The sequence below is a fragment of the Aquarana catesbeiana genome, linkage group LG01 (genome assembly GCF_042186555.1).
Source record: "Aquarana catesbeiana isolate 2022-GZ linkage group LG01, ASM4218655v1, whole genome shotgun sequence".
NCBI lineage: Eukaryota > Metazoa > Chordata > Amphibia > Anura > Ranidae > Aquarana > Aquarana catesbeiana.
In genome coordinates, this window is record NC_133324.1 from 384,176,377 (window position 1) to 384,198,537 (window position 22,161).

General features: G+C 40.0%; 1 protein-coding gene across 2 annotated transcripts in view; it reads right to left on the minus strand.

The window, feature by feature from the left end:
- The window catches only part of VPS13A (vacuolar protein sorting 13 homolog A), a 370,607-nt gene that overhangs the window by 75,404 nt on the left and 273,042 nt on the right, over positions 1–22,161 (minus strand). For both annotated transcript variants that reach the window (XM_073633920.1, XM_073633912.1), the window contains exons 55-65: positions 20,926–21,073; positions 17,967–18,113; positions 11,033–11,114; positions 10,459–10,528; positions 8,689–8,797; positions 6,674–6,787; positions 6,449–6,594; positions 6,286–6,367; positions 4,987–5,100; positions 1,854–1,929; positions 8–171 (exon numbers count right to left, since the gene is read on the minus strand). In XM_073633920.1, coding sequence (XP_073490021.1) covers positions 8–171; positions 1,854–1,929; positions 4,987–5,100; positions 6,286–6,367; positions 6,449–6,594; positions 6,674–6,787; positions 8,689–8,797; positions 10,459–10,528; positions 11,033–11,114; positions 17,967–18,113; positions 20,926–21,073 — 1,252 coding nt within the window. The remainder of the gene's footprint in view (positions 1–7; positions 172–1,853; positions 1,930–4,986; positions 5,101–6,285; positions 6,368–6,448; positions 6,595–6,673; positions 6,788–8,688; positions 8,798–10,458; positions 10,529–11,032; positions 11,115–17,966; positions 18,114–20,925; positions 21,074–22,161) is intronic.

Here is a 22,161-nt window from a genome sequence, read left to right on the forward strand (position 1 = left end):
TACTTACAGACACAAGGCCTTTGCCTCCACGTGTAAGACCCTCCCTGATGCCACTTGGCTGTTTGTTCATGGCTTCTCTCCTCTTCTGCTGGTATTCTTCATCCATAGTAATGGCTGCTACACCTTTGGCCATAGCACTCGTGATTCGGGATGCAGCTCCAGCTAAGCCACCTATAACAACAAACATATCTTATGACAAGTGTCAGAATCAGAAACTAAAGGGTCTTCCATACATTTTCAATATCTTCTGGTTAAGAAGTCGGTAAAAGGAAACAATACAGAGTGATCACCTTTTCATAAATTCGCAAATTTGTACAATGAAGTTCAAAAGCTGCGTGATTCATTAAGTCAGCCCCACCTGGAGAGCCCCTCATTGTCCTCCCTTCAGCAGCAGACTGGGTCTCTTCTGATCACCTCCAAAAGTAGGCCCCAGGACAGGCTAAATCAGAGCCACAGGTCACCTCAGGGACTGCCACAACCAACCAAGAGCTCTTGAATTTTGTCTCTTCACAACAGCCCAAGGCCTGTCTGACATGGCAGCATCCCAGGCCTCCAGCAGCTCCAACCTCTAAAATTTTTAGCAAGAAGACAGATGTGCAGACGAGGACACCAAACCTCAACCTGCCTGTCAGCTAGGATTCTGTCAGTGCAGACATGTATATATGGCTGGGGGTGTCAGTGACAGCATAGCAACCTTGCTTGGGACTACAGCTGGCTTGTATGGTCTGCAGTACATACAGGGACAGGATTAACCTCCAAGCTTCCCTGAGTCACCTACAGCCCAATATCAATCTATATTATAAATTATTGTCACAGCGGTGTGACTGTCTACATAATTTGTGTCATTGGAATAGTTGGCATTTGTTAGTATGCTGGATGTTCCATTCTCCCAAATATAATAAAACATGGGCGACTGCACTTTCTTGCTTACTGTCACAAGATCCCCTCCCTAGAAAACCTCTGTCAGCAAGCTGTCTGTATAGGTGCAGCTTTCAAGAAATTCCTACTTTCACAGCAATGACAACTTGAGGCTGGCAAGCCGTTGGAATTGGAGCATGCTGAGAGTGATACCTCTATTAAAGCATACAAACCTTGTTGGTTTAGACCTGAATGCCAGTCAAAACTATTTTTTACACATTCTAAAAAAAAAAGCAAGAATAAACATAAATAGTGATGTTAACAGATGATTACAATCTGTTTATCTTGCAGTGAGAGCTGTGATTACTAATAATCCTCTGCATTTCTATTTCAGTTTTTCATATTTCTAGACTGAAATGTTTTCCTAAGCATGATCATATTTGGGCCACAACTATATTTACTTCAAAATGTAATATTTTTCTAAGATATTGTATTCTGAGGGAACAAATAAAATCCTGTACTGTACATATATAATCTAAAGAGATTAAAACGGTCTCCTAAAGCAAAAGCCATAGCTTCACTTTGTTTAGGGGCTTGCTTTTTCAGGTGTCCTAGCTTCATTTCTGCCTTAGTTCCTCATGAAAAGCTTCCTACCAACTGCCCTTGAAACTTCATTTACTTTTAGGAAGACCAGCCATCACAGCTATGAATATGGTGCCCTGTAGACGCCTTATCACTGCACCATGGAAAACAAATTTCCTTAAGTCTGGTGATGATATCACCTGAACATCAAAGACGATTTTCATCTCACGGGGAGGGTAAAAAAAAGTAAGGTGGGGGAGCTATGCTCTAGAGGAGTAGGGATTTAGCTTAAAAGAAACTAAATACTTGCCCAGAGATGAGCTTTAGGGAAATGGCTCACGACCAGAGTCAGAACGTATGAAATTTCTGCTTGCCTATGCCCGCACGCCAGAAGAGATAATTTGTTCACTTACCAACTGCTCCACCAACAAGTGCCTTTACTCCCAGTGCCATTCCTTCAACAAACTCTTCTGGACCCTGAATAGCTCCCTATGGTAAAGCATTAAAATAACATCATAATGAAAAAAAGTCAGACTTTTCAGAGAAGAATGTTTTAATGGATAATAAATGCATCAAAAAGCACACAGGCCACCATATGTAGACCCCTCACAATTTTGTAAATATTTTATTATATCTTTTCATGTTAAAACACTGAAGAAATGATACTTTGCTACAATGTAAAGTAGTGAGTGCACAGCTTGTATAACAGTGTAAATTTGCTTTCCCTTCAAAATAACTCAACACACAGCCATTAATGTCTAAACCCCTGGCAACAAAAGGGAGTACACCCCTAAAGCCCTTTCACACTTGTGCAACTTGGAACTGCAAAGTCGCATGACAAGTCGTACCCCATGATTTCCAATGAGTACCATTCATATTAGGTGCTTAAACGTAGTCCCCGTACTACTTTGGTCCGACTGATGCGAGTTACACTTTGAAGTCGCGGTAGTGTGAAAGGGGCCTAAGTGAAAATGTCCAAATTGGGCCCAAAGTGTCAATATTTTGTGTAGCCACCATTATTTTCCAGCACTGACTTAACCCTCTTGGGCATGGAGTTCACCAGAGCTTCAAAGGTTGCCACTGGAGTCCTTTTCCACTCCTCCATGACGATATCACAAAGCTGTTAAGAGACCCTGCGCTCTTCCACCTTCCGTTGGAGGATGCCCCACAGATGCTCAATAGGGTTTAGGTCTGAAGACATGCTTGGCCAGTCCATCACCTTTACCCCCAGCTTCTTTAGCAAGGCAGTGGTCGTCTTGGAGGTGTTTTTGGGGTCGTTATGTTGGAATACTGCCCTGCGGCCCAGTATCTGAAGGGAGGGGATCATGCTCTGCTTCAGTATGTCACAGTACATGTTGGCATTCATAATTCCCTCAATGAACTGTAGCTCCCCAGTGCCGGCAGCACTCATGCAGCCCCAGACCATGACACTCCCACCACCATGCTTGACTGTAGGCAAGACACACTTGTCTTTGTACTCCTCACCTGGTTGCCGCCACACACGCTTGACACCATCTGAACCAAATAAGTTTATCTTGGTCTCATCAGACCACAGGACATGGTTCCATAGTTACATAGTTAGTCAGGTTGTAAAAGGACACAAGTCCATCTAGTTCAACCAAAAATAAAATCATACAATCCCATATACACAATCCTTCACCCACAGTTAATCGTGAGGAAGCTGAAAAACCCCAGCATGCTTCAATTTGCTACAGCAGGGGAAAAAAAATTATTTCCTGATCCCCCGCAAGGCAATCTGATTTTCTCTGGATCAACTTTACCTATAACATGTCAGTACCCAGTGATATTATGTACATTTAGGAAAGAATCAGCCTTTTTTAGGGTTGAAAATATATTTATTAGCAATTTAACAAACAATATAAGGAACGTCGTCTAAAGTTACAATCTGGTGACAATCACAAGCTAACATGTGTGGTGAGTCAGCCCAAATGGCTATCGCCTATAGCTTGACGCCTATCGTCATACAATGTATTATTAGAAACGACAACTGCCACTTGGGGCAAAGAGTAATTCCAGCTAGAAGAGCCCCGTTGTTCATAATAAGATTGTGTACAAAAATTTTTTTTTTAGAAATTAGGAAAAAAAACAAAAGTTAAGATTAAATAAAAAAAGGGGGGGGGGGGGGAGCGACCCAAGGGTGAGTGAGAATTGAAAAAGAAAGGGGAAGAGGAAGGAGGAGCAAACAGGGGAAGAGTAGAGAAAGGATAGTCAGAGTAGAGCGCAAGGGCTGCTGTGGGGACGTTCATAAGAAAGAGTTACCAGAGGACAGTGAGAGGGGGGGGGGACCCGTAGGTACACGCCCTGCCCATCCCACCATCGGGTTGTATTTTAGGGTGGACCTTTTTTTAAAGAAATCTACTGAGCTGGCCAGAACCACCTCTGGAGGGAGTCTATTCTACATTCTTTTTTCAGATCCTCAGAGAGTTCTTTGCCATGAGATGCCATGTTGAACTTCCAGTGACCAGTATGAGAAAGTGAGAGCGATACCAGATTTAACAGAACTGCTTCCCATTCACACCTGAGACTTTGCAACACTAACGAGCCACCGGAGAGGGAAAATGGCTAATTGGGCCCAATTTGGACATTTTCCCTTAGGGGTGTACTCACTTTTGTTGCCAGCGGTTTACACCTTAATGGCTGTGTGTTGAGTTATTTTGAGGGGACAGCAAATTTACACTGTTATACAAGCTGTACACTCACTACTTTACATTGTAGCAAAGTGTCATTTCTTCAGTGTTGTCACATGAAAATATATAATAAAATATTTACAAAAATATGAGGGGTGTACTCACTTTTGTGAGATACTATAAGATACTGTAAGATGCTGAAGACTGGGAAGATCCTTTTCAATTACCAGCCAATTGGAGAATGCCTTAGCATGAATACTACAGAATAAAATGTATGGATTATTTAAATTCACGCTTAGCTAGCAGTTAAAGTAATGAACACGTTTTTATTCTGTTATAAATTGATAGTACACTGGGAGAGATTTACTAAAGCCGGTGCACACAAAATCTGGTGCAGCTGTGCCTAGTAACCAATCAGCTGCTAGGTTTTATTGTCAAAGCTTATTTGAACAAGCTGAATTTAGAAGCGGATTGGTTACTATGCACAGCTACACCAGAGATTCTGTGTGCTCCAGTTTTAGTAAATCCCCCCCCCTGTGTCCCAACACTGGGATCTTGGTGCCATGTCATTTTGGTCTGTGGCTCCCATCACAGGAAGGCATAGGGAATTCTACTCTAGTCTACAGTGACGAAGATAATGTGCAGTTGCACCTTTTGTGCTGGTATTCTCTATGCTGAAATTACACAATATTGAAACCCTGATGTTGGAAAAAAGCTAGGTAAAAAAAAAAAATCATATACTGTTAATTTATGCATGTCTTTCACTGTATTCCGCACATACCTTTGTAAGTAAAACAAAAATAAAAGCAGGCCGATACATAGTCGCACTAAAAGCCATTATTTTAAAGTAAAATACTAAAATACACTCAAGATTTTGAGACACTGATGCATGTATTACCTGGTAAGGCTCATAAAAGAAAGCTTCCACTCCCTCAGAAAGATCTCGAAATAAACCAAAGGGGTTCCCCAGCACATCCAGGCCAAGAACAAGAACGTACATTTGTTTAATGGCCTAAAAATGCAGAAAGACAGTTTTAAAGTTCATCAACAGCCATGTTCAAGTAACTGAAGCCAACCTTTTTATTGCTAATTGTACATGGATCAAAAATATTCAAAGAGGCGTTTTTATTAGGAGTAGAGAGACAAACCAACTTGTGACCATGATTTGGAGAGGTCTGTGATGATTGATTTCATGTAGGGATCTGTGAACATTTGGAAATTTACACCATTTTTGTTTTCCGTGACCTCTTTTTTGTAGTCTCCCTTGGGTTTCTTTGCATGCCTTCTCATTTTCTCTGCGCTTGCTCACTTTTTTGCAGCCACTTAGTTGGAATGTTATCACTTGTAACAGCCCTTGTTCCTAACATTACCTATTCTTAAAACTGTCTTTTAACAGTTAACACACCCCCATCCCTTGACATACCACATACGTTTGTATCTTTTTAATTTATAGAGTAGGGAGGGAATATAAGCCTCTTGCAGATTTACATGCTATAACTCGATTTGTCCATGTGATCTTTGGGAACAAAAGTAAGGGAAACCCAAACTTTTTATTAATATGCAATGCAAATAATTACTCCACAACCTAGACTGTGGAATTAAAAGAATCCTTATTCTAAATTATTCATTTTTTTAACAAGCTGCCCTGGTCACATTTTTATGAAACTGGGGTGTCAAGGCTCAATTATAAATACTTCTGTGATGACAACACTCAAATCACAAAAAAAAAAGTTTTCATCAACGAGTCATTTTCCTAAATAAAAGTTACTTTTGGGATAATGATTGACTTATTAAATATGTTTAAAAACCGAACTCCAGGAATTATCTGTATTACATACTTATCTTGATCCAGCTTGGCACAATGTGGTTTGCATATCTCATACCTGTTGGGCTGCTGGGGAAAGCAGACAATCACCTTATATTCACTTTATATTCAAATTCTTTAAATGACAGCAGCGCCGGACGCACAACACCCTATGGACAGTGTGCAGAAAAGAAGCCAATCACACAAAATCCCAGCAGGACCCAGACGACTGCAGCCATCACTCTGACTACTACATTGATTGTCAGATTCTTCAGCAACCCAATCGGGCATAAGATATGCATATTTGCATTGTGCCAAGCTGGACCACAGTAAATATGCAATCATTTTCTTGAGTTCAACTTTAAGTATATATTTATGTTAATATATACTCACTTGTCGTGAATAATGTCTTATAACTTCCCACTGCAGCTCTTGCGTTGTGTAAACTTGGTTTCGAATCTCGAAATAAGCCAGTCTAAAAAATGAGAAATAACATGAATATCGATGACTTGGAGACACATTCTATCATATAGAAGTGCAACTGTGGATCACATACTTGAACACAACATCCTGCACATCAGTCAGGGTAGCACCAATACTTTTCAGGAGAAGATTTAAAGATTGCACTGGTATAAGTTCTTTGTCTCGAAGCTCTTTATTCCCATCATCTCCACCACTACTAAGGGAGAAGCTTAAATGTAGCTACAAATAGAAAAAAAACGTAGGTTAAAGTATCTAGGCATATTTTTTAACAAAGTAACATGTGTTCATCTAACATTACCTTTATAGGAGATATATGAAAATCCTCATACAAGCTGAGTTGGGAGGTATTAATTGAAGTCACTGTGCTCAATTCAGCTTGGAGAGACTCCACATCTTTTTTGAAGAGCACAACCTATTGAAGCATATTTAACATAATCAGGGAAAGCACAGCACAATAACATTAATAGGATGTGTACCACATTTCAAAACCATCTTTGTCATTTTACAGGTCTTTTGTTGGGCCAAAGGTATACCACCATTACACCCCTTCTTGTATCTAATAGCTAACTGTAATCATGTCGTTTACATGATGGAGACAGTGTGTACCACTTATGGAGACTGCTGTATCATTTAGCAGTACTTGCAAAGACTGTCACTTCTGTTGAGCGGGGACTGGCACACACTGATCGAGTTATGGCTGGTTTGGCAGGTACTGGACAAATTTCGATCAGTGCATGGCCAGGAACCAGCTGAGATTCAAAGTGTGTATGGGCAGAATGAATGTACCAAGTTGATTGATCAATCAACCTGGGTACAACTAACCTGCCGGGTTTTACTTGCAAGTATCACTAGTGGCTGGTATATACCGTAATTACCGTCCCCGCCAGGAAAAGTCAATGGTTTGGCAGGAGAGATTCTCGCATCAACATGGTATGTGTTGATGGGGGAATCAAGCAAATTTCTAAGGGACCCAGAAAATAATCTAATCGAGATATTGCTACCTCTATAATGACTAATAAAGCTCACAGTAGAAGACAATTCCAGCCAACAGTTTTACCACCATTCAACCTTTTTTTTTACTAAATCATAGGGAGTCTGTTATACACTTAAGTGACCTTGATAACGCACTTCCATTACAGTGCTCTGTTTTGACAATAAGTTGACAAGTGCAGCGCTATCTATAGTATTCTTAAAATTGTTTCAGAGGGTTAGTTATCTGAAAAAAATGGTTGTACATTTTTCAGCATTAGACTATTTATCATGAAGTATATATAGGTTAGGGAGGAGCGGCGTGCTGACGTCACCACACATTACTACGCTGATCCCGGAAGCGACGGGCAGCGCATTGTAGCTAGCCGGCCTGTGTTTTTATGAAGCGATTATTATACAGCATAACTGTAAGTGTATTTTTTTATCCTAATTAAATTGTGTCGAACTTATTACACTATGGGAGCCTTTTTTTGTTTATCCGTATGGGGGATGAGCGTTTAACGTAATACCTAGAAGACCTGTGGTGGAGAGATACAGTGGGACCTTTCCATGCCAAGACCCGCGACTGGGGTTGACAGCCACATGCCTGCATGATCTCTGTAACAGATCAAAGGAGCTGGTAAGGGGCAGTATTTATATTGGTGGAGGAACCCTTCTGTCTTCACGTCCTTCTTGGTGGTATTACTGTGGCACTTACACCGCATGGATTCTTGTCTTAACCCATTTCTGAGGAAACATTCTGCCAGTGAACTTTTTCCTTCCCACTATATAATAAGCATAATATTTTAGCGCAGCTACTTGTTGAACTATATATAGGTTTGTTTTTTTATGGTAATCTGAAAACCATTTCCCATATGAAATGACCTATTAAAGGGTCAATTCATCTAAAAATAATATGTCAGTATTTGGTAGATGCTGGAAAGTTAAACCCCAATTTCTTATATTTCTCAGGGACTCTGTTGGTAAGCATTCTATACTTGAGTTTTTGGGTCTGTACATTTACTTTTACTAATACAAAGGGGGCCCTTCTCACTCTGCTGGCCTTAATTTATTAAAAATAAATTGCAACAGAGGATGCAGGATGCTGCAGAAGTGGGAAGAACACTCAAAACTCACTAGTGAACAGTAAAGCGTTAGGAAATATAGCAGGGAATTCTCACTGTTTGAGTATCCAAGACATACACATGAAGCCATGGGCAGCAGCATGCCAGGCTCTACATATAGTGTTATAAATGTAAAATACTTCAAAAACATAAAGAAAATACTGCATAACACATTTTTAAAAAATGTAATAGAAAAAAATGTATTTTGTTGCAATCCTACCTCCTGGTCCTTAGACACATCTCCACTCTGGGTAAAAAGCTCTGCCAAAGCATACAAAAATCCCAGATCCAATCGCAGATCCATTTCTTGAATTAAAACCTTGAAGTACCTGTTAGAAGACCATACTATTCTGTAGTGCATACATTTCAGGGATTTAAATGCATAATAATAGTGGCTTGTGTTGAGAGGCTTTGGGCTTGTGCCAATGGCATCAGTTTGAGAAGCTTCAGACATCATTCACAACTTATTGACAGGTGCATTTTCCCTGCCTTTGCCTTCTTTCTGACCTGCATATGGTCTACTTCAAGTGGGTTTTACATTCCCATAGACTTGTATGGGAGTGCAAAACCCATTTGAAGCAAGCAAAAGCCTGTCGACTCCGGCCCCAAGACAGACATAAAAAAATAGGATTTGGAATGTAAAATGTATAAACAAGTATGTAAACTGACAAAAAACTTTCAATAAAAAATCTGAAAAAAAAACTGTATAAAACAGGAGCATTTCCCTAGTGCCTGTACAGCAGTGGTCATCAACCCTGTCCTCAGGGCCCACTAACAGGCCAGGTTATATGTATTACCTTGGGGAGATGCGGACTAGAATACTGCATTCACTGAGCACCAAATGATATCACCTGTGACGTATTTCAGTTATCTTGCAAACCTGGCCTGTTAGTGGGCCCTGAGGACAGGGGTTGATGACTGCTGCTGTACAGAACTATGAAGTATTCACATCTTACAGTGTTTAATTCTCACCATGTAGAGCACAGGAGATGTTAAAGACCTGTACAGGCCATGCATTTTGCAACTAAAAAGAAAGTATAACCCAAAAAATGTTAAACAATAGCATTACATTACCAAAGGAAGAGATGAACCTCTACATTTTGCATTTGACAGCAATTATATGCTTATTTCAGTTTAATCTTTAGCGCTCATTCACACTAGTGTGGTGACTGGCGTTTTCCTGCATTGGCTCAAGTCACGACAAGCATACACAAACAAAAAAAGTGCTCAGTTCAAGCTACAAAAAATCCACTGGGTGTCAAGCTGTACAGTGTGGAAAAATGTATACTGTGACAAGACACGGTGGGATGCGATTGAATGCACCAGACCTTCAACTGCCAGCTGCTTGCACAGTAAAATGCTTCATTTTACTGTGCAGGCCAGTGTGAACAGGCCCTTCTAAAAACTGCATTTATCTTCTCTGAAACCTTAAAGCCCATCTCCAGGAAAAGCAAAAATGCTCCCTTGAAGTGGGGAAGGAAAAGCAGTTTTACTTAGCCAATCTTCCACTCCTCCACCGGATGGTATTCCACTACGCTGCAGTAGTGGACTGTTCCTCAGCATTCTCACATCCCGTATAGGGCTATGGGCCCTACATTAGTCTTGATGACATCAGAGGGAATTCCACCGCCACAGCATAGGGGAGAAGAGGCTGCAGCAACTGGTTTTGTAGCACAGAGGAGCCTGTAGGAGCAGAGTATGGGGCAAAACTGCCTTTCTTGTTTTATTTAGCTTTAATTTATATAAAATATACATACATACATACATATATATATATATATATATATATATATATATATATATATATATATATATATATATATATATATATTAGTGGGATTCAATCAAACATTTTTATTTTGATACTGGTTATGATGGTACCATCCTATGCTTTTGCTTGTATCTACTTGCTACACTTCCTTTATATTAGGCAAAAGATAAATGTGCTAAATGCCACAATAGAAAAAGTCTGAGTAATATTCTCACTTACTTTATTCGTGATATTTCAGAATGTCCAGCTGTTCTCATCACAATGCTCACATCAGTGAAGGGTTTTGGTTCTAAACAATATCAAATGTATATATGATGAGTCATGACCTTTTTCATTTTAATTTTTAATCAATGAACCTTTTTATTAGTATCACATACTATTGAAAATTTTGGCTTTGTTGTGGGATCTGTTCTGAAATAAAGTTATTCCTGTAAGAATGTAAACACCGCTAGCTTTTTTGCAATGCCACTGGTATGAAAAGTGTGTCACTATTTGAAATTGAAAGAAAAGAATTTGGAAAACATGTCCCTAGTTACCATGAGTTATAAAAAATACAGAGTACGCTTCCCTATGCAGTTTGATGTTGACGAGGGCTCCTTTGGATGTATCCATCTATCCTGTTCTGGATTTTTAATTTGTATATCCTTTGCATGGGGTGCTTGCGGGTTTGAGCTTGCACCCTTTATTTATCTTTGTCACATTTTTTTTTTTTTTGTTTACTTTTCTGTTTTTGGTGGATGTTAAAACTGAAAATAAAGATTTTGGAAAAAAAAATGTAACTGAAAGAACAAACCTGAGTCCAAGGTCACAGACTTGGGTGGTTTTACTGGGTAAAATATAAAAGGAAATATGGCTCCAGGAATCTGATTTTGTATCTGTCAATAAAGCATGCAATAGAAACATTAGCGATAACAAAGAAGAATAAAAAAAAAACATGTTTTCAATCTGTATCTTAAGATATAAAGTAACCGTCACCTTAAATACATTTGGCAGATATTTATTAGACATTACATGAATAAGTACATTACCTATTGGATAGTGAAAATAATTATATACTGTAAGTAGCAATAACAAGCAGTAACTAAAATAGAGGTTATGGCTATCCAATAAACATTGAAACTTAACTGAGTTTACCTAAAAAGATCGTATATAGTCTTTTCAATGTTTTAGATACACATTTAAAAAAGATCAGATTGATGTGAATGTTATCTATGTGAGGAAACGTTTAAAGATGATTCAATGTGTAATTTGCAATTGTATACATTATAGAGGAGTCATTTAACATCCACAGAATCTGCTTCTTGCTTTGCAATTCTACACAGTGGTTTGCTTTACTGCTCACAAAACAAATTTATGCATCAGCCAGCTTGCTGAAAACAAAGAACTCCCTCCTATAAATTGTTAAGCAGAGACATTGTGATTTTCATAAACCACTGAGAGCTCACTCTAGTGGAAAAATTAGAACCTTAAAAAAAAGTCATACCTAGAAGATAAACATTGCAAAAAATTAACATATGTACTTTTGAAAACACGTGAAAAACATTCCTTTTAATCAGAGTTCTACGCTATTCACTGTAGCTAGATTGAAGAGATCTCATTACATGTAGGGTGGGTAATCTGTTTCAAGAGTCCTGTGTTGTGCAACTTCTCTGTGAATTATTATCCATCAGATTAAAACTCGCAAGGTAGCTTGGAATCTAATTTGTGGCTGAGGAACTCCTTAGAAGTTCCAAATCAGGATTTGTATAAACAAGAGACATCAAGGGACTGGCTAGATTTTGAAATACCTCTTCTGCATTACACATTGTTAAACAAAAGAGGTACCAATCCATCGGATTGCAAAGAAAAGAGGGCATGGTGAAATACTGCACTACAGATTCGCTTGGATGAAAATATGAAGCGCTGAGCGGGTAAACCGTATTCCTTGTTTACATTGTAGGCCCTAATTTTTCATTCTGAAATCATAATATATTTAACCTCTTGTTTACCAATACACTTTTGTAAACGTCCAGGTAGCCAAGAGGTTGAAGCGAATTAAGGAAATATCAGGAGGCAATTGGGGTTATTTATTAAAGGCAAATCCACTTTGCACTACAAGTGCACTTGGAAGTGCAGTCGCTGTAGATCCAAGGGGGGACATGCAAGAAAAAATAAAAAACAGCATTTTTGCTTGCACATGATTGTATGATAAAAGCAGCAGAGTTTCTCCTCAGATCTACAGCGAATGCACTTCCAAGTGCACTTGTAGTGCAGTGTGGATTTTGCCTTTAGTAAATCAACCCCAATATGTCAATATGTGTAACCCCTTGTATAGGAGTAAAAATCAGCAAATGATTAATCATAGGATGTAGTACAGAAGTAAAAATGCTGGCACCTGATCTTTTAATGGTGCAAGGGGCCATTAAACCTCTTGAGGCGGACCTTACACAAATATGCAGCCCCACTACACTGGGCTTTTTTCCGTGGGGCCGCATATTTGAGTATCTCCCTTTGTGCTGGGAGTGCGCTCCTAGCACAGAGACCAGGGTCTCACAGAGAACCCCTGCTCCGTACTAACGATTGAGACACGGAACACCTGATTCTGGGTCACCTGATCGCTGTTCTAGCCTCTGATCAGTCACTGTAAAGCCTGCCCCCATGTTTTCTCGCTCTGTGAATGGAGGAGAGAGATACATCGTATCTCTTTCCTTTACAGAGAGAAAAAAAAAATGAATAATAATAAAAAAAAAACCTAGATCAAAGTTTGATTTAGATCAGTGCCAGGGTTATTGTTTGATTCAAAGGTTAGTATTTTTTTGGACAGGATTTTTTTTTTTTTAATTAGTTTGTCAGATAGTGTCAGTGTGTTTTAGGTAGGATAAAAAAAAAAAAAAAAAAAAAAGCAAAATGCGCACTATTGTTTCTGGCCTGTACTACAGGTACAAACAACAACACACACATATATGGTATCGCTGCAATCATCAAGAACAGGAGAAGGTATTATGGGTTGTTCTTTGGTGGAAGAGTATGGTAGTAGCAAGAAATATACAGCTATATTTAAAATAAATGTTTTTTATTACTATTTTGGGCCAGTTTTCATGTGTGTATATTATATATATATATATATATATATATATATATATATATATATATATATATATATATATACACACACACACACACACACACACACACACATACATACATAGGGGACGGAAAGTATTCAGACCCCCTTAAATTTTTCACTCTTTGTTATATTGCAGCCATTTGCTAAAATCATTTAAGGTCATTTTTTTTTCCTCATTAATGTACACACAGCACCCCATATTGACAGAAAAACACAGAATTGTTGACATTTTTGCAGATTTATTAAAAAAGAAAAACTGAAATATCACATGGTCCTAAGTATTCAGACCCTTTGCTGTGACACTCATATTTAACTCAGGTGTTGTCCATTTCTTCTGATTATCCTTGCGATGGTTCTACACCTTTGAGTCCAGCTGTGTTTGATTATACTGATTGGACTTGATTAGGAAAGCCACACACCTGTCTATATAAGTCTGTACAGCTCACAGTGCATGTCAGAGCAAATGAGAATCATGAGGTAGAGCTGGGCGATTTTCTCAAAAAACAAACAAAAAAAAAAACCTTGATTCACGATACGAATCAAGCTTTTTTGATGGACACCGCACCAGTCCTGAGGAGCTGCGGGCAGGAGTTAGGCGAGGCTGCGGCTTCGGCCTAGTCCGCGGCGTCCGGCCTCGCGGACTAGGCCGAAGCCGCGGCCTCACCTAAAAACTCCTGCCCGCAGCTCCTCAGGACCGGCGCAGTGTCAGCGCCAGTCCTGGTGAAAAAAAAAAAAAAAAAAATCGATTTGCTGAAAATTTGAATCGATTTGACCCCTCAACTCGATTCAAATCGATTTTTTCCCCAGCCCTATCATGAGGTCAAAGCAACTGCCTGAAGAGCTCAGAGACAGAATTGTGGCAAGGCACAGATCTGGCCAAGGTTACAAAAAAATTTCTGCTGCACTTAAGGTTCCTAAGAGTACAGTGGCCTCCATAATCCTTAAATGGAAGACGTTTAGGAAGACCAGAACCCTTCCTAGAGCTGGCCGTCTGGCCAAACTGAGCTATCGGGGGAGAAGAGCCTTGGTGAGAGAGGTAAAGAAGAACCCAAAGATCACTGTGGCTGAGCTGCAGAGATGCAGTCGGGAGATGGGAGAAAGTTGTAGAAAGTCAACCATCACTGCAGCCCTCCACCAGTCAGGGCTTTATGGCAGAGTGGCCCGACGGAAGCCTCTCCTCAGTGCAAGACACATGAAAGCCCGCATGGAGTTTGCTCAAAAAACACCAGAAGGACCCCAAGATGGTGAGAAATAAAATTCTCTGGTCTGTTGAGATAGAACTTTTTAGCCTTAATTCTAAGCGGTATGTGTGGAGAAAACCAGGCACTGCTCATCACCTGTCCAATACAGTCCCAACAGTGAAGCATGGTGGTGGCAGCATTATGCTGTGGGGGTGTTTTTCAGCTGCAGGGACAGGACGACTGGTTGCAATCGAGGGAAAGATGAATGCGGCCAAGTACAGGGATATCCTGGACGAAAACCTTCTCCAGAGTGCTCAGGACCTCAGACTGGGCCGAAGGTTTACCTTCCAACAAGACGATGACCCTAAGCACACAGCTAAAATAACGAAGGAGTGGCTTCACAACAACTTCGTGACTGTTCTTGAATGGCCCAACCAGAGCCCTGATTTAAACCCAATTGAGCATCTCTGGAGAGACCTAAAAATGGTTGTCCACCAACATTTACCATCCAACCTGACAGAACTGGAGAGGATCTGCAAGGAGGAATGGCAGAGGATCCCCAAATCCAGGTGTGAAAAACTTGTTGCATCTTTCCCAAAAAGACTCATGGCTGTATTAGATCAAAAGGGTGCTTCTACTAAATACTGAGCAAAGGGTCTGAATAATTAGGACCATGTGATATTTCAGTTTTTCTTTTTTAATACATCTGCAAAAATGTCAACAATTCTGTGTTTTTCTGTAAATATGTGGTGCTGTGTGTACATTAAAGCAGATCTTCACACATTTTGTAAACTTCAGCTCCGTGGCTTCTAAATATAGCACCCAGTGTTATATGGACCTTTTTTTGTTTTTTTCCTACCTTACAATATGTGGTCCGGCCTGTGTTCGGTCCCTGCGGCTGTGGGTGGGGATTTTGCAGGTATTTTCATCACTTCCTCTGATCGCCGCACTGTCTCCTGGGATCTCGTGTCATTCATCCCAGGAGTCAGTGCGGAGAGCCGCTGTGAAATCTTGCGTGATTTCAACAGACAGCTGTTGACAGCGCTCCGATTTGTGTTTACTGCGCATGCGCGAGATCGGGGATAGAACGGGCGGTGCATGCTGGTCGATCAGCAGCACCGTATCCCGGAAGAGGATGCCTGTGGGCTTCACATGCCCACAGGCAAGATGACAACCATCAAAAGGAAAATGTATAACTTTTTTTTTACTGGAGATAACAGAGAGCAGTAAGCTCTAAAAACGGAACCAGTAAGTTAGATATTTAAATATATCAAACATTGTCATTTTGCCAAAAAAAAAAATGTAGAGACAGTGAAACCCCGCTTTAATGAGCGGAAAAATAAACTTAAATGATTTTAGCAAATGGTTGCAATATAACAGAGAGTGAAACATTTAAGGGGGTCTGAATACTTTCCGTCCCCATTGTATACACATACATACATACATACACACACACACACATATACATACATGCACACACATACATACATATATACACAGACACAGTTGTGCTCATAAATTTACATACCCTGGCAGAATTTATGATTTCTTGGCCATTTTTGAGAGAATATCAATGATAACACAAAAACTTTTTTCACTCATGGTTAGTGTTTGGCTGAAGGCATTTATTATAACTCAACTGTGTTTACTCTTTTTTAAATCATGATGACAGCAGAAACGTCCCAAATGACCCTGATCGAAAGTTTACATACCCTGGTGATTTTGGTCTGATAACATGCACACAAGTTGACACAAAGGGGTTTGAATGGCTATTAAAAGTAACCATCCTCATCTGTGATCTGTTTGCTTGTAATCAGTGTGTGTGTGTATAACAAGGTCAATGAGTATCTTGACTCCTGACAGACCCTTGCATCTTTTATTCAGTGCTGCACTGATGTTTCTGGATTCTGAATCATGGGGGGAAAGCAAAATATTTGTCAAAGGATCTGTAGGAAAAGGCAGTTGAACTGTATAAAACAGGAAAGGGATATAAAAAGATATCCAAGGAACTGAGACTGCCAATCAGCAGTGTTCAAACTCTAATCAAGAAGTGGAAAATGAGGGGGTTCCGTTGAAACCAAACCACGGTCAGGTAGATCAATTGGGGGTTCAGCCACAACTGCCAGGAAAATTGTTCGGGATACAGAGAAAACCCACAAATAACTTCAGGTGAAATACAGGACTCTATAAAAAATGTGGTGTGATGCACAATAAGGAGGCACTTGAAAAAAGATGGGCTGCATGGTCGAGTCGCCAGAATAAAGCCATTCTTATGCAAATGTCACAAAGTATCCTGCTTACAATATGCCAAACAGCACAGAGACAAGCCTCAAACCTTCTGGCACAAAGTCATTTAGAGTGATGAGACCAAAATTTAGCTTTTTGGCCACAACCATAAAATGCTACATTTTGAGAGGAGTCAACGAGGCCTATGATGAAAGGTATGGAGGTGGATCGATGTTTTGGGGATCTGTGAGCTACAAAAGGCACAGGAAATGTGGTCAAAATTGTTTGCAAGATGAATGCAGTATGCTATCAAAAAATACTGGAGGAACATTTGCATTCATCAGCCAGGAAGCTGCGCATGGGACGTACTTGGACATTCCAACATGACAATGATCCAAAAACACAAGGCCAAGACGACCTGTCATTGGCTACAGCAGAATAAAGTGAAGTTTCTGGAGTGCCCATCTCAGTCTCCTGACCTCAATATCATTGAGCCACTCTGGGGAGATCTCAAACATGCAGTTCATGCAAGACAGCTTTACCATCTGAGAAGATAAATAGCCTCATCCACAAATACCACAAAAGACTTCAAGCTGTCATTGAAAGGGGGCAATACACATTATTAAGAACTGGGGTATGTAAACTTTTGATCAGGGTCATTTGGGTAGTTTCTGTTGTGATTATGATTTAAAAAGAGTAAACACAGTTGATTGATAATAAATGGCTTCAGCCAAACACTAACCATGAGTGAAAGAAATTTTTGTGTTATCATTCATATTCTCTGAAAAATGGCCAAGAAATCAAAAATTCTAAATTGTAAACTTATGAGCACAACTGTATATCCTTTAGAAAATGCACATTCTGCTAAAAGTTTTTCTCTTCCTGGTTAGCACTGGGAGTGGATTATTGGCATACAGCCAAGAAAGCTGATTGGAGGAAAGGCACACACCACCCACTCACCTCATAGGCAAAGGAATGAAAAGATGCACAGCTCTTAGACAGCAAGCTGACTGCTAATCTACAGTATTTATAGCAACCTCCCCCAACACACACTTCTATCTCCTGTCTCTGAGAAATCAAATTCTGCCAGGGTATGTAAACTTATGAGCACAACTGTATATATTTATATTTTCTAGTGAGAAAATTACCTTTCAAATCAAATCAATCAACCTGTTTTAGAGAAGAATACAAAACAGTATGTCGCCTGCACATACCTGTATTCTGTAGAGTTGTAGTCTGATGGAAGTCTGATGAGCAGAGGCTGAGTATTCTATTTTCAAAGCTGGCAAGAAACTTCTTCTCACTGGTGCTGGTGATGGCTGTACAAACTTCATATCGGTGAAAGTAGGTGTTAGGCATACCTGCAACATACATAAAAACACCAAACATGTTAAAGAATACTGCTCAAGATATAACATAAGCGTGAAAGTTCATCTGAAAAAAATGGAGGTAAATTGGAGCTATTGCTCATAAGCAACCATCAGGTTTCAATATTTCAAATGAAACAATGATCTTGACTGGTCAGATCCCTTCTGTCTGCTATCATACAAGTATGTGTTAGCTCAGCTGATGTAATGTGATCCGTTTCACCGTGGTCTGCGTTAATTGACTTTTTCTTTAAGAACCTCTTCTCCCCCTGTACAATTCAATAACACAAAATTGGCCTTAAGCAGGTTGGTACAGCTTAAAGGAGCTCAAATACAAGTCAGCAGCTGGTCAACTGAATGTCAAATACACCTCTCAATGAATTCTTCATGATTTCATAAGGGTCTCCAACTGCTCATAAATGTATGCAGATGCACATAAAATCAAGATGCATTTCCCAAAGACATCCTTGAAAGGATGTTCTGAAGCCATGACCTTTTTTATGCACTTTTACAAAAGAAGGGTGACCTTGATAACAACTAGTGGTTTGGGTGTCCGCATTTCTTGTATGGAGAATCCCAATAGCTATTTTTGTAATTATGATTACAGACAAAAAATTGATCCGGTCCTAAAGCACGAATACCAGCACAATGCCTGTGCTGTGTCATTTGGCCCTCTCTATCAATTGAAATGCAGGCTGATCCTGCCTGGCTATAGCCCCACCCCCCCCCCTGTAAACTGAGCACGGTTTATCATGGCTGCTGAGCCCCGACACCGTGGTCAGTTTACGTGCCTCCAGCATCTGCTGCCTCTCCTGTGTCTCCCTCTGTCCCCCTCCCTGAATGTCAGCTAGTGACCGTGCCTGCCCCAACCTCCCACGCCCCTTCCTGCTGCTGAAATAAAATCTAAATTTTTATACTATCTGCGCTGTCTCCTAATGCGGTGTTCCCCCTGTGTATGTAATTTATTTTAAAAATGCAGTATATAAATCGGCTTTCAGAGCCCCGCTTGGCGCTCACGTGACCGGCCAGCTCTCGCCTCCTCCCCAGCCGGTCAAGTGGCGCTATGAAATCAGGTATATACTGCATTTTTAAAATAAATGACACAGGGGCACACAGCATTAGGAGACAGTGCGGATAGTATAAAGAGGTTAGAGTGACTTAAAGAGGAGGTCCACCTAAAAAAAAAAAATATTAAAAGCCAGCAGCTACAAATACTGCAGCTGCTGACTTTTAATAAATGGACACTTACCTGTCCCAGGGTCCAGCAATGTCGGCAGCCGAAGCCGATCAATCGCTCGGCTCTCGGCAGCTGCCGCCGCCATCCTCGGTAAGGTAATCAGGAAGTGAAGTGTTGCAGATTCACTTCCCGGTTCCCTACTGCGCATGCATGAGTCACGCTGGTCCCCGCTATCTCCTGGGACCTGTGTGTTTCCCAGGAGACAGCCGGGGGGGGGGGGGGTGTGACTCCCGCGGGAGTCTATTCCCAGAAGTGGGTGCAAATACCTGTATTATACAGGTATCTGCACCCCCCCCCCCCCGAAACGTGCCAAATGTGACACCAGAGGGGGGGAGGGTTCCAAAAAGCGGAGGTTCCATTTTTGTGTGAACCCCCGCTTTAACCGGCTCGTGCAGATATACTGCGGCAGAATGGCTCTCCTGGTCGAAATGCTGTATGGGTACATCCTTCCCCTTTTCGGCCACCAGAGGGCGCGCGCTGCACAGCGGGTGACCTGATGCATGTGGCCCGTGATCACGAGTGCCAGCACTGGGATTTGTGTGTGTAAACACACAAATCCCTGTGCTGTCAGAGGGGAGGAGACATATCGTTTGTTTCTAGTAAGTAGAAACAGCGATAGGTCTCCTCTCCTACTCAGTCCTATCCCCATACAGTTAGAACATACTGAGGGAACACACATTTAACCCCTTGTGTTAACCCTTTCCCTGCCAGTGACATTTACACAGTGATCAGTGCATTTTTATAGCACTGATTGCTGTATAATTGTCAATGGTCCCAAAAAATGTGTCAAAAGTGTCCGATCTGTCCGTCGCAATACCACTAAAAATCGCAGATCACCGCCATTACTAGTAAAAAAAAATAATAAAAATGCCATAAATCTTTCTAATAGTTTGTAGATGCTATAACTTTTACGCAAACAAATCAATATACGCTTATTGCAATTTTTTTTACCAAAAATATGTAGAAGCATATATATCGGCCTAAAATGATGAAGAAATTTGTTTTTTTTTTTTTTTTTTTTTTAATTCGGGGGATATTTATTATAGCAAAAAATATTGTTTTTTTTCATAATTGGCGCTCTTTTTTTGTTTATAGAATATAAACCGCAGAGGTGATCAAATACCACCAAAAAAAAGCTCTATTTGTGGGAAAAAAAGAACGCAAATTTCGTTTGGGTACAGCATTGCATGACCAATTGTCAGCTAAAGCGACGCAGTGCCAAATTGTAAAACGTGCTCTGGTCAGGAAGGGGATAAAATCTTCCGGGGCTGAAGTGGTTAATGAGAGTTTTATGGGGAGAAGAATAATGATTATAAATCATGTTAATTTGTTTTATTTCTAGAACAACCCTGCCGTAAATATATCCCTTGCTCTTCTATAAGTTGAATATAAAATAATACCAACATACAAATGAAGAGAACAAATTCAAATTTATTTTATTACATTTCATATATGATTCTGCAGTTTATGTTAACCTGTATAACCAAACAAATGTAAACTTTTTTATTTAAACAAGTGGATAGCATTAAAATGATGTATTTAAATAAAAGAATACTTTACAAGGATTACCTGGGCATTGGCATCCAATTCAACAATTTTAATGTCCGTGGGGCCAGACTCACTGTATTCCTTGTAGACCGATTCTAACTTTTCTGTTTGTTTCACACTCAGTGGCCTCCATCGACTCCTCTTCTTTGTCTCCCAAACGACATCTGAACTATATGGCACAATCATCAAAACCATACATTAATTGTGTTCTCATCGCTTTATACAGTATTCATTATATGTTAACTCTTGGGATAAAACATGAACATTTTGTGTTAGAATGCATGAGGCTATAAGATATACAGTATTTATAAAGCAGTGGATGTTGCATTCATCAAACATTCGCTGCAGGTGTATCTAATTTAAATTACAGTGATTGCTTTACCTGCAGTGAAGGTCATATTCACTGCTTTATAAATATTGCCCCTTTTGTTTTCACATTCCTTACCTTATGCCTCTCAACTGCATCCGGATAGAGCAGACACATGAGAAACAGCACAGAGGTACAAAATAGTTTTATAGAAAATATAAAGCCAAATGTGATTCCAGGGACACATACGTATATACATGCCCCTTGTATACCATGCGGCTGTGGGGTGGTGAATGCCTCGGCCGCTTACAACTGGCAGTGCACAATGACCACTTCCTGGAGGGTCTGGGCTAGGATCTGAAAATGTCTGATCTCATCCCCAATGCCGATGGTGGTTCTTATCATACGTTGACACTTCAGTTGTGTTTTGGCAGAACTAAGCCTAGGAATGCTTCAACCTAGATACAATAGGAGATGGCAGATAACACCGAGATGTGTGAATTTCTCACCTCTTCTAAATTCCAACATAGAACACTTTCATTCCTAAAAAGGTGAAAACCTTCAGTATCCCCAAATAATGTACATTTTATGTACGTAAATTATATTTTACAGGTATATTTTACCTTTTTACTTCCTTTTTTCACACTTGTGCGTTTATTGTCTTCTAGATATGAATTTGTTTTTACAAGCCTGACAGAACCACTTTCCAAATACAGATATATTTCACAGATTTTACACTTAATTATGACACTTGTGTAATCACTATTTTAAAATAATACATTTAGGCATGTATTTTTTTTTTTCCTTTTTTTTCTTTTCCCTTCCTTCCACATCAGCAAGCTTTTAGAGAGATTTTAAGTCAGCTGCGTCATTTACGCTGCGCCCCCTCTCTTTTTCGCATCATTGTGGCTTAAGAAAAATTGTAATCTCTTTAATACAAAACTTTTAAT